A 13068-nucleotide genomic window follows, 5' to 3' on the forward strand; every position below is an offset into this window, starting at 1 on the left:
AGCAGGACACAATGGGTTAATTATTGCTGGATGCATGAAGGACTGGTTCAATGTTCACGTGTCTCTCATCCTGTTGTGAGTGAGGTTTAGACTGAGATGAAGGACTTTCACTTTGGTCACAAGGCCAAGTATTGAATGTAATTTACACTGAATAATTGTAGGCATGCTTATGTACTCAACATGGACTTTATTCAAATAGTTAATGTTACTTATACTTTGTCTATTACTGAACTCTATTCTCCTCTTACCCAGAGCTGCATTAGACCCTGGTGACCTGATCCCCCTCTGTTCATTGTATGCATCGCTTTCTCATTTGCAAACAGTTTGTGATAGGCCTGGAGTGGTTAGGCCTGTAGTTGTGGTTACGAGCAAGACAATGAGATTCAGCGTTATATTACTGACACATGTACAGTAATATAACACTTGGAAATAGGCCATGTGATACATTAAACAGGCTATATTTGGCTGATATAATTTCTGTAGATCTGTATTTTACATTGTGGTATTACTGTTTACCTTACCACTGGTTTGTAGTAACTCATTGGGTGACTTAAATTGTATTAGTATGAACTATTTTTAGTTCATATTAAGCACAGATATATGAAATGCAAAGTGATATACATGAATAAATAAACAATAATTATAGAGTAATAATACAATAAACGTAATGCTACAACATATGTAACTCATGTATTTGACTTTTGTGTTCGTCAATTGAAGTGTAAGTAAGTCACTAATAGAGTTTCATGTGTATTCATCCCTTTTAAAGTAAATTCTTAATGCTAATTCTTTTCATGTTACTACTGTTGGCTATGCTAATTAGGCCTACTTAAGGGTGTCTGCAGTTAGCTTCCACCTGTGTAGAGACTGTTCTGTATGATGTAGTGCATGTCGTGTAGTGGGTGAGTTCGGGTGAGGTGTGTATCTGGTGGTTACAGTTACAGCTTGTGGCAGTGCTATGCCTAGCAAGGAATCAAGCCAGGCGACCTGTTTGTCACACACACTTTCTTTTACTAATAATATAATATGATATTTTCTTACATACCACTGACATGGATCATTCTGCTGCATAATGGGAACTTTAATTTTTTTTAAACATACAAAAATTCTGAAAGCAGAAGATTTACTTGGACCACCTTCACTGAAGTGAACGATGTGCACACTTCTTCCACCACTGTAAGCGTCCAAAGCAAACGTTTTTCCATGTTGAGAGAACTCCTTTTCCTTTTACTCCTCCAGGTTGTGGCCCCGCTACTGTCCAACAGTATGAACCACTCTGAATGGCCCCAGGTCATGTCTCAGGACATCAGACGCCACGTCGACTCCCTCAAGACCAATGTGTTTGTGGTGTCAGGCCAAGTCCAGGGCAAGACGCTGCTGCCTCTCCCTGCAGGCTCAGAGAGAGTAGAGCAGGCTGCCCTGGAGACAGATAAAAGGCAAACAAACACAGGAGACATAAAGGTTCATGTCAATGCATCATTCTTTCCCACGTTGAAAGTAAACTGTTCCCTTGTGGAACTTCACAGGGTGGAAGTAGTGGATAAAAGCATCATCCACTCCTTGGAGTCAGCAGTGATTGAGTGGAGCCATCAGATCCGCGCCGTCCTGAAGAAAGACTCCTCTGAGGCTCTGTTAGAGGGCAGGAACCCCACACCACACACCGAGCTGCTCTTCTGGAAGAACAGGTCAGCGCCTCTGTTATTACACACACACACACACTCACTGGCAACTTCTGTTCCAGTGCAGCGATTGTATGAAAATAACACGTCCCTACAGGACCTCAAAGTTGAGACGTTTTAAACGTTTTTGCTGGTGAAACTAATTATTTGAGATCCAGAACACCAGTGCTATCAAGTGAAGACTGTAATTTGGAGCCCAGTGCTTCCTTTTCATTTTTCTGTTGTACTTACAAAGCAGAATTATGTCTTATGAGGCCAATATCCTCTACTTTTATCGTTGTTTTTCCTCTGCACTAATGTGATAACGTGTTTTCTCCATCTGTTTCCTACTTTAACATATTATGTAGTTATGCATCCACTCCGGTTACACAAACTGATAATTCAGCAAAGCTATGTAGTCATTTCTTACCAAGCAGAGATTTACTCATGTTTAAACACTGAATTAAAGTGCCAAGTGGTAAATATATTACACCCAGAGATTTCTCCCAATGTAATGGAGATGCAAATTTCAACAGCTCTCAAAGTGGATCGTTTTATCAGAAAACAATGTTCCCATGAAAATAGTAGACCGATTTTCGATTCAGATTAATTGTATTGGGCACAGATTATCAAAGGAGAAGTTGCATTTGAAATGCTCTCCTAAAATGCTGTGAGCATCACACATTTTTTTCATTCATGTATAAACCAACGTTGAACATGCCTCGAATTAGCAATGCAGGACGCACGCCCATAGCGACCTCACCCTGAACCAAACCACAGTTAAGTTTCAATGTATGCACCGGAACAGGCAACACATTTAAACCCATCACAGAACTAACAATGAACAAATCAAAGGCCCCCGTATCTCTCAATATTTTCACTGGTACCTTGACAGCACTCCCCGCCAGCGACACATGGCCTTCAGACACAAAAGCTGAAAAATCGGACTGCAATCCACTCCCGGTTCCACCTCCTCACTGGGAGCAAAAACACAGGGAGGACAGATTTTTTTGGACAGCAACAGCCAGTGTGACAACCTGTTGGCACTGGACTTTACAGGGCAGTCAGCCTTCCAATGACGCCATACAGTAATGGCATAGGTCACTCGCCTCAACCTGCTGCTGACTTCATGCAGCCCATTCTGGTTCATCACGGCGAGGACTGTGTCCCTCACCCCACCACTTACTTGCTGGGCGAATGTTACCTCCATCCTGCCTGTAGCCAGCCTCATTCCAAGACCCGCACTCACGGCCACCACAGTGCGTCAACACATACTCATCAGCTAGAGCAGCAGCTTCCGACGCCGTCCTCACTTTGTGTTCATTTAAGTAAGTAACAATATGACCGGGAACAGAATTTTTAAACTGCTCCAGGACAATCAAATCACACATTGCATCATAAGAATGAATCCCCAATGAAGTACACAAACGACTGAATTGAGTGGTTAACTCCACGTGTGTCTGCCTACCAGACATCTTCCAAAACCTGAACCTCTGGCGGTATGCCTCAGGCACCAACCCATAGGCTCTTAACACTGCAGCCTTGACCGACAAATACACTTTACTAGCAGCCACACTAAGGGCAGCGTACGCTTGCTGCGCCTTACCTGTGAGAACGCAATGCACCAACCTCAGATTATTAGCAACATCAAAAGCACGTGAGGGCCCAGAAAAACCCACAGAGACCTGCCCCATGCCACCATCACTCAAATGCAACCTGCGCTCTTCCAATTAAAGTCTTTTAATTTCCACTTGCAACAACAGCAACTCTTTACGCTGCTCAAAAGTTAACTCTGTACCATTACTTACCCCAGCTCCACTAGAGGCAGATGCAGCAAACGTGTCTGAGGCGGGACCAACAGCCTGCAACTTAGACTGGAGAACACCCACTTCAACCAGATTTTCTTTTAAGATGTTTTTCATGTTCTGCTTCAAACACTTATCCCCACATCCATCTTAAAATGCTCAGCAATTTTCACCAACCACTCTCATGAACAACGTTCCAATAACTCCTCTGATGGAGCTCTTAAAAAGTCCTCAACAGAAGCCATAGCTTATTTTTAACCTGCCCGAATACACACAAAACGATAAGTACAGAAGGAAGAACCCTTTACGCTACACCACAGCCAGAGATCCAATGGGCCATACACAGCCAAACATTACCGTAGTCCTGTCCCTCGGACTGCCTAACCAGAGACAAACTAAACTCCCCCTAGTCTTCAGGGGCTACCTGTGGTGGGTACTTACGCACTAAAACCCGCAGGCTCGGTAAAGCAGCCATAACTGGCAACCCACCTGCAGCCTCGGACGTGCCGCAGAGACAACTGCTCTAACCACTTTTCATCACCACACTATAGAAACATCCCCCAACAACCTCCAAAGGGAGTCTGCTCTTAAGCCTAACAGGGACAGAACAACAGCAATTTACTCACCGTGTAGAGTGGACCACCCAGACTCTGACACAAAATCACCAGCCTAACAGCTCGGCGACACAAACAAAATAAATCAGCCTATATACCAGACTCAAATGTCTCCCAATCAAGCAGATTGTGCAACCAATTCAACACAAGGCACACAGCCTACCATGCTACAGCTGCTACTGATATTAAAGCTAAACTCTGACATCAATGCAGACACCGGGTCAACCAGAAATGGACGAGCCCCCATATGTCACAGCCCGGCTCAGAGACTGGAACAAAAACAGGGACACAACAAGCTGGCGGCCAAAAGAAGCAATTTATTTGTTCTCGCCAAAAACAAGTACCGGTAACCGAAGGTTAACGTTACTTTACACAAACACAGCAACAACTGTGGTGAGCCAGTCAACAAAGATCTTCCTTTCAGCGAGCGCCGCTGTCAACTGGAAAGGGTATTTTAAGGCAGAGCCACACCGGCACAGGTGTGGCTCATCCTGCTGACGAGCCTCCAATCGGTAACAGATGAAACACAACCGGGCACCTCGGGTATGATAGGAGGAGGGTGATACTGGTGATACTGTGGAACTTCCCCATGATAATAACTGTGACATGGAAAAAGTATTTTTGACTGTCCAGAGTAAACAGATAAGACTTTTATGAACAGTCAAATAGAAATCTCCACTGTGTGCCAGAGGATTTGACTGTAGCCTATACAGTAAGTAATATAATACTTAGCTGTGAACATGTGTGACAACTTATCTGTCTAAAGTGTGGAAAAATATAGAATTACATTTTTTGTTAGATCCTGACTGATCCTGTCCACATGTCGGGAATAATACGTAATTATAAATAAGAAACGAGGTTGCTGCTGTGGTGCCACTATGGGGACCCTGCTGCTGCTTGATAGCTACATATATATTATACTCACAGGACGGATCCTAAAAACAGCTGCAACAAGTGGGCCGATTAACGATTTGGCAAAACCCAGATAACATTTAGTCGTAAAAGACATTAATCTAACCTGTTAGAAACTCTCTCTAAATGGCACTGAAAGTTGTATTACAATTTGTAATATATGTGAATTTGTAGGCCAAACTCAACATACATGAAGGTGTTTAGTGGCTTTGAAGAGGTCTGTGTGTGCGCACTACTGTCAACTAAAGCCCCACAACTGAAGCCAACCGTTTTCTCCAGTCTGTAATGTTTATGGACCTATATCGGTGCTCAAATGTGGAAAAGAGCCTGATGTGGAGACTTTGTCCTGTGTGCAGAGACAGTCTATGTAACCTATAAAACTATATTTGATTTGAGACTTGACGTGAGATTTGCTCATGCATGGTGAGAGACAGCCTGAGAGTGGATGACATGACAGTTGGCAACCCTGAAAACAGCTTGTGGTTGATAACATAGGAAGGACTTTACACAAACATAGTGATGGTCCTTCGAGTGCTGACACACAAACCAGTGGCCTTCTGCAAATGTGACAGAAATCTTTTTTCCCCCTTGAAGACATACAGACCTGGAGTGCATCCACTCCCAGCTCGAAGCCTCTAAGGTCAAGAAGATGGCGATGCTGTTGGAGGCTGTGGAGAGCAGCTATTCCCCTGCTTTTACTGACATGAAACAGGATGTGCTAGCAGGTAATGACAATCTATGCACCTGACAATATAAAGAAATGAAATGAAGCCTGCTTTCTGAGGTGTAGCACATGCTTGGTTGAGGGCTAAAGTGTGATTCATGATCTACCATTTACTTTTTCACAAGTAGTATTTTGCAGTTGTATTGTGATCACATCTTCACTCTCCAGCCTTGGAGGAGGCAAAGGACATCTGCACCTACCTGAGGCCCCTGCAGCGTCTGTTTGAGGACATAGAGAGTGCAGAGTTTCCTGATGTGAGGTGTCATATCGGCCCTCTGATGCACACAGTCTGCCTGGTGTGGGCCAGCTCCAGATACTACAACACCCCAGCTCGCCTCCTGGTTCTGCTGCAGGAGACCTCCAACCTCCTCATACAGCAGGTCAACTGCAGTCTCAATCAATTCCAAGACCTTGTTTCCCTTTAGTTTTATGTTTTGTGGTTGCATCTTTGTTGCTAATTAGTCATTACTGTGGGGTTTCTGAAGAGCTGTCACCACAGAGTGGGTGGTACTGAGGTTCTTTCTGTGGGTGGATTTATGTTTATTCTCGGCCATTGGCCAAATCCCAAACTCCACCCTTACGGACTCACGGACTTTAAGGCGCGCTCCAGCGAAGGCTGCCCCTGAGAAGCAGTTAGAGGTTCAGTGTCTTGCTCAGGGACACTTTGGCACAGCACATGTAGTAACTGAGGATCGAACCGCCAACCTTGCCACTCTCTCTGAGGTGTGAACGTATCCTGCGGAGGTTTAGTACCCACAGTGCACATAACAGACTAGACATAGCAATATGTCTATAGAGCCAGGAGACAATTCAGGCACACACTCCAGGTGATCGCTGTGCCCGGCCAAGAAATAGTTCCAGTCACAACTCAGCACTTTTACATTTCAGTTTGTGTATGTTTCAAACTAACAAAATAAAACATGTTCATTTGTGAGCTTTAAAGGTTTTGGTGAAAGAAGGCTAGCTTTTTAAGTCCAGTTTTTATACTAAGCTAAGCTGGTGACTTGAGTACATGCTATCCATCTTGAGAATACCTGTAGTTCCTCTGTGGTTCCTCCGTGGTTCCAATGTAAACACGGCAGAAGAGGTGAGGAGTGAGAGGAAAGCTCTTGCTTTGCTGCTGGGGTTCGAAGATGATGATCAAATAGAATTTTCAAACTGTAGGTTTTCGAGCTGGCTGAAATGGCAACCGTCACTATCACATTTAATCAGCTTTTCTTAGCTAGTTAATGCTAATTCTGTAAGATGGAGGAAAACACTGTTTTCATCTTACTAGTTTTTGAAAAGAGAACCATGTAAATGGGTTCTAAATATGCAATTGATAGTTTCATACATAATGTCAAACAACAAACAGAGGCTAAGTTACATCGCCCAGGCAGGAAGATAACATCCACATCAGTTGAAGATCCTTGTCGAAGATGTATAAATACTGTGGTGGAAAAAATGATTCAATAGTACCGAGTGAGTCCTATAATACTGAAACAAGAAACATTGAGGAAAGAAGTTTGTCTTTAAAGTATTTATTCTCTGGCCAGAGAAGGCCTTCATCGTCATACAGACTGCAGCGCAGTCTGCAGAGGAATCAGCAATCAGCAGAGGAATAAGCATCTCAGCACACAGGGTGGGGGGGAACATCGGGTAGTTACATTATAACAATACAAAGCAGTTTCAAGCTCCCAATTGACCCCTCCAGTCACCCCATTCCTCTTCTGAGCCTTGTCACCCAAAGACATCTGTCTTTATTACCCTTGATTACCCCTGGGAACATTCTCTGCTTAAACTGCACCCCCATTGAGTCACTCCCTCTTATCAAAGCAAAGGCAGAGATAACCCATATGGCCCTGTTACCACTCTCCTAGGTACACAATCATATGTCACATATATCGTTTTGTTGGTGAGTAAGGCACATAAACTAAATCACAGTAGAACTGTACTAGCACAGGGAAAATTCTCTGTCACGATACAAAGAAAGAAGAAGAGACTACAGAAGGAGGGTAGCAGGTACAGGTGGTGAGGAGCAGATGTAGCTAACAGCTGCAGTCTCCTATTCAGAATACAGACCAGTACGTCACTAGGTGGTTGGAGGTGTGGTGCCCGAGGACAGTTAGGCTTTCTTGATTATTATTATTGATTATAAACATGTATCTGTTACTATACCACTAACTACCTTCACTGCTCTTCAACACAAGGCCCGGGTGTATGTAATCCAAGAAGATCTTCTGAGAGGAGAGGTTTTAGAGAGTCTCCAGAAGGTGCAGACGAGCCTGGAGATCCTGCAGCTCTTCAGGAGTACTTATGAGGACCAGAGGGCCAATATGAGCCAGTACCAGAGGAACGGAAGCTCTGTGAGGCCTTGGGACTTTTCCCCACTGTTGGCCTTCTCTAGACTTGACCGTTTTATTGAAAGAATCAGGACCATTAAGGTGAGTATGGAAACATTATGCATTACTCAAAAGGTGGGGAATTATTGAGGTGTGTTGTATTTGGTTCAGTGTGAGGATTGAGATGCCAAAGTTAAACTAGCATCTGTAACAGATCAGACCTTTCTTTTCATTGATACTGCAGTTTAGCTTGATTAGCCTCCATTTCCCCTAAAGGACATCCTGTTGACGGCTGTAGACCTGCTGAAGCTCGAGAAATTGGAGATTGGAGGCGTCCGAGGCCGAGCCCTCAGCCAGCAGGTCCGGTTGCTCCACCAAGAGTTTGTGGAAACTTACAAACTGTTCACAGAGAAGACCTACGACTGCTTGGACGTCAAGAACAGGGTATGAAGGATTAGGGTCACTGGGTTTTGTTCACTTGCCTGCTGGATAAATTAGGCTTTCATTTTGTAGAGCAACTTTGACGGTCAGTTAATTTTTACAAAGGTTTTATGAAGTACGAGATACAGGCTACAAGCTGAATACTACTACATGCTCTTTTTTTTACCCTTCGCCTGGTCACGCCAGCGTTTGTGGAGCAAACTGTGTCTCTGCCCAAGTGAAATGAAGCTTTTTCAGTGCTAGTTGCAAGATGTTGCTGAGTTACAGCAAGAAAAGCAATTTACTCTGCTTGTAAGACCCAGTCAGTGCTCCCCGCTGGATGGCTTTCAGTCAGTGAGATGTGAAAAGGAATTTGCTGTGCTGGCTCTGTGTTAGTGCACACTGCTGTGTGCTGTTTTGGCTGTCGGTCGAGCTGAACTATCTGCCCTGCAGGAGTATGAAGACGATGTGAGGGAGTTCAAACTTAAGGTGGATGACACAGACCGACGACTAGGAGCTGTCTTCTGTCAGGCCTTTGAGGATGCCTCCGGACTGGAGCACGCCTTCAAGGTCTAAGAACTTAATCTCTCACTGCTCCTCTCTCACACACATACATCCACACATATTTATTGAAAGCCCTTTCACTTATCTGACTTCTGCAGGTTCTGGATATGTTTGGTAGCTTGCTGGAGCGACCCTTAGTGGCCACAGATGCTCTGGACAGATACCCTCTCCTTGTCTCCATGTTTGAGAAAGAGCTGGACTGCTGTAAATGCCTCTACAACAAATACTTCCAAACTGCAGAGGAGCTGGGTGAGAGCCATAACAACGGTTGCATTTTACACGATACTTCACAGAGAGACGCATGAGACAGCAAAGTGTCTGCAGACTGTGGTTGGGAGGTCAAACCTCTGTAGGCATACATCAACCTTTAGATTGTTTTGGTTTAGGTATGAAGATGAAACAACGTTGTCTGTTGCATTTCAATTTTTTCCATTCACCTCCATTGTTGTCAGATGGAGGCACAAAAATCTTAAAACGTGGGGAAATATAATCTAAACTACCTGCATGAATTGATAGCACTAGCGGTAATATGTTTTTGTGATTTAATGAACCAACCCTTTTTGGTTTGAGTGACGGGGGGCGGGGCATTGTGGTGCCCCAGAGGTTTAAGATTCCGAACTTGAACCACATTGTCCAGGTTTTGGGTCCAGTATTGTTCCATGCCATATCCATCTCCCCACATTTCCTTTCACAGCTCTACTGTGAAATCAACAGTAAGATCCATAAGAACGCTTTAAGGACACTTTAAAGATTAAACACACCCATAGACAGGACTGTATGAGAGGGTAGTTGAAGTCCCTCGATGTCCTTTTACTTTGGTTGAATCTTATCTGTACATTGACTTGTCTGATGCACAAACATCCAGCATAGCTCCCCCAATCTTCAACTTCACTCAAGGTCACGGACTGTGTGGTTACTGACAGTAACTACTGATTGTTGACCTCCTCAGGCTGGACCCCAGTGAATAAGAATATGCCAGCAGTAGCTGGAGGGCTGAGATGGGCCCAGGAGCTACAGCAGCGCGTCCAGATCCCCTTCTCCAAATTCAGACTCCTGTCCCACCCGTGAGTCTCCTCTCTGGGCTCCACCACAGCAGATTAAAACAAGAGTTTTGGTGTGGTCATGCATTTCCAGTGGTCTCTGTGTGAATGAGTCGCTCTGTGAGCTTTTGTAAAGGTCTCATAAAAACAATGTTATGGAATATTGACACTGAAAAGATATTGGATATAACCTTTGCATGGGCTGTACAATTTCATCTTCTCTGCAGGTTCCTGGAGTCTGCAGAGGGAGCCAGGGTCACCCAGAAGTATGAGGAGATGATGCAACTGCTGGACAGGTGTGTGTGGGTCTTATCTCAGTGTATTACACTGTATGTCATCATCCTTAGATGTATGTGTTTGGGAATAAAAAAGAACAAAAAGGAAGATTAAACAGAATAGACAGTGACAGAAGAGGACTGTAAATATCATAAAAGCCAACATGAATCAAATATGAGCTTTCTGACCCATCTTCCTCGGTTAATTTACATCAGGGCTGTTTTTATACCGAACTATTGTGATTTTGTTTGTTGAGTGTATGACATTTATGAAGCTGCCCCTGTGGACTAGCATGTCGACATGCGGCTGTAGGCATGATTTATGTTCTCATTACTGTGGCGCTGCTCTGCAGATTATTTCACAGGACTCCTATAATCCCATATGCTCTGTGCTGCTCACTGATGCCTTTTAGACCACATCCAACATCAAAACCTGCTAGAGGAAGCGTCCCACTCTTTTTATGGAGTCAGAGAGACAAAGAGACAGAGATATTCCATTTCTATACTTTCCAAGAAAAGACGAGAACAATCCCACAACATGAGCGTGTTCTGCCTATTTTGCTGTGATGCATTACATTGTAGGATTGGCAGCAGAAAATAATGCATATGCCATGGCCACCACTTTTAAATTCTCATAATGGGAATTTGTTGCTTAGATGATTATTAGTATTACAGTCATTGTTAAAATTGAGGAAGGTTAAAGGTTAGGGAATCAATCAAGTATAAGTCCTTATAAGTATGCTAACATAGGTGGCCAGAAGTATTTTATGAATGAGATGAGATGCGTGCACACACAGATGCACCTACACACACCCAGACAAACATCCATTCTTTATACTTTGCGTGCTTAATATCACTCCTTCCCTTCATGTGCCCTCAGCCAGAGTAATGGAATGATGAACAACACCAGTTATTTTCCCTCAATTTACTCCCATCAGAAATTAGAGCCCTTGTTATGCTGTAATAATCATCGCTGCTGCCTCCGATGAATGCCTTCATTATTGTACATATTCCAGGCAGGAACAGGACGGGCATGCTCACTCATTACCCCCACAGACAAAATGCAGTGTGATTTATGACCATGACCATGGCATTTGATTGCCTCTGCGTCTGCGGTGCCACTATCAGGAAATGAAGCTCACAGCAGAAATCCAATAAGGAGCACACAGCGCGCACTGAAGTTCTCATCATAATCGTGGCTACAGTATTTACAGATTGATATAGCTGTACGGAGCGCTGACATATTCTCTGTTCCCAGTCTCTCTCAGTTCCCAGTTCCCGTTTATCCTCATATTAATCTATCTAACGCTCCTTCACTGCCTTATTGTCCGTGTGATATGGACGAGCCAATCACACCTCTCATTCTGTTTACAACCTCAGGGGATTGGGAAAATGTCTCAATCATATGCCTTTTAGCTGCTTGTTTTTTTTAAACTTATTTTAACGTCCACGATGTGAACCGTTTTCACGCCTGTGGCCTAGTGAAATAGAAGTACCAGCCATTTAATGGGAATATGAATTCATGTTATACCCTGGCGGAAAAGGTACAAATATTTCTCCTATGATAATAGATGATATTTTGTTTGATTGTGATCACAAATTGTGTTCCCTGTGTTTGTTATTCCAGATACTCCACCAGCCTCTATGAGGCATGGACAGAGTCCGTGGCCGAGAGTTCTCAATACAACCTCAACCTTCCATTAATCAGCAGGGACCCAGACACTCAGCTGATCTCAGTCAACTTCAACCCGCAGGTCTGAAGAATATAAACTGATCCACGACAGGCTTGTAATCATTTCAAATACTGTGGACAGGATTTGCTTCAAAGTAAAAATGTTGAATTTTGGCAAACACTATCGGCAGCCTTGGCTGATCAAATTTAAAACCCCAATTTGTTGTAAATGTCTTGATATGTCTGCCAGTGCTTCTAATTTCCACCTACTCCTAGCTGGCGTCTGTGTTGAGGGAAGTGAAGTACTTGGAGGCCAGACAGACAGAGGCCATACCTGAAACTGCGGTGCAGATCTACACCACCAGGGGGCAGCTGTGGCAGTACGTTGCCAACCTGGAGCTCACCGTGGGCCGATACAACAAGGTTGGCTTAGGTTAGGCTGAAAGCAGTATGGTATTCAGCCCATCTCCTCATATTAAGGCTGCTTCTGTGTGCTCGTGAAAGGTTTACTCTCAGAATTATCCTCTGCGCTTGGATTTCGTTTGTGCAATAACCCTGTCAAAATGATCCAACTGATAAAAAAATGCTTTGTTGAGGGTGTGTTCGCATTACTTCTTAGAGCGGCCCTGATAGTGGTAAAATTGAAGGTAGTTGACCCATGATCCGTACAGATCCCCCTCACAGTCCGATATGCATGTGAACCTGAGAATTTGACAGTTTAGCTGTCACAGTGTGAAATTAGGTTTGATTGCCGATTGTTAACGGCCAATATTCAATAAAATATGCGTTGGGGAGATCGGCCATAATTCAGTCTGGGGTGGTCTGAATCAACCATGTCAGCTCATTGACTGCTGCACACAGAGAGTGAGCCAATAGCATTCTAGCACCAGCTAAGACTAAGGTGGTACACCCTGCGTTCCTAACCCTTCTTCTCAATACATTGATGGTCTGCCCAAGTGTTTGGTGCGGGTCATATTAACACATTCAATGGCTTGTGTTACAGTGACTGACACCACTCCAAATCACACTGGCTGTGCCACTAACTTACTCAACTGACAAACAA

The 13068-nt window shown here is 43.9% G+C and overlaps 1 protein-coding gene across 1 annotated transcript in view; it reads left to right on the forward strand.

The window, feature by feature from the left end:
• Positions 1-13068, forward strand: part of dnah9 (dynein, axonemal, heavy chain 9) — a gene marked incomplete at both ends in the record, with an annotated part of 183263 nt that overhangs the window by 354 nt on the left and 169841 nt on the right. Inside the window, 11 exons of the mRNA XM_079292632.1 lie at positions 1240-1685; positions 5584-5714; positions 5882-6093; positions 7903-8136; positions 8311-8478; positions 8908-9024; positions 9117-9267; positions 9968-10082; positions 10286-10354; positions 11961-12087; positions 12282-12428. Of these exons, the coding sequence (XP_079148758.1) occupies positions 1240-1685; positions 5584-5714; positions 5882-6093; positions 7903-8136; positions 8311-8478; positions 8908-9024; positions 9117-9267; positions 9968-10082; positions 10286-10354; positions 11961-12087; positions 12282-12428 (1917 nt within the window). The remainder of the gene's footprint in view (positions 1-1239; positions 1686-5583; positions 5715-5881; positions 6094-7902; positions 8137-8310; positions 8479-8907; positions 9025-9116; positions 9268-9967; positions 10083-10285; positions 10355-11960; positions 12088-12281; positions 12429-13068) is intronic.

The sequence above is a fragment of the Melanostigma gelatinosum genome (assembly GCF_949748355.1).
Source record: "Melanostigma gelatinosum genome assembly, chromosome: 21".
Classification (NCBI taxonomy): domain Eukaryota; kingdom Metazoa; phylum Chordata; class Actinopteri; order Perciformes; family Zoarcidae; genus Melanostigma; species Melanostigma gelatinosum.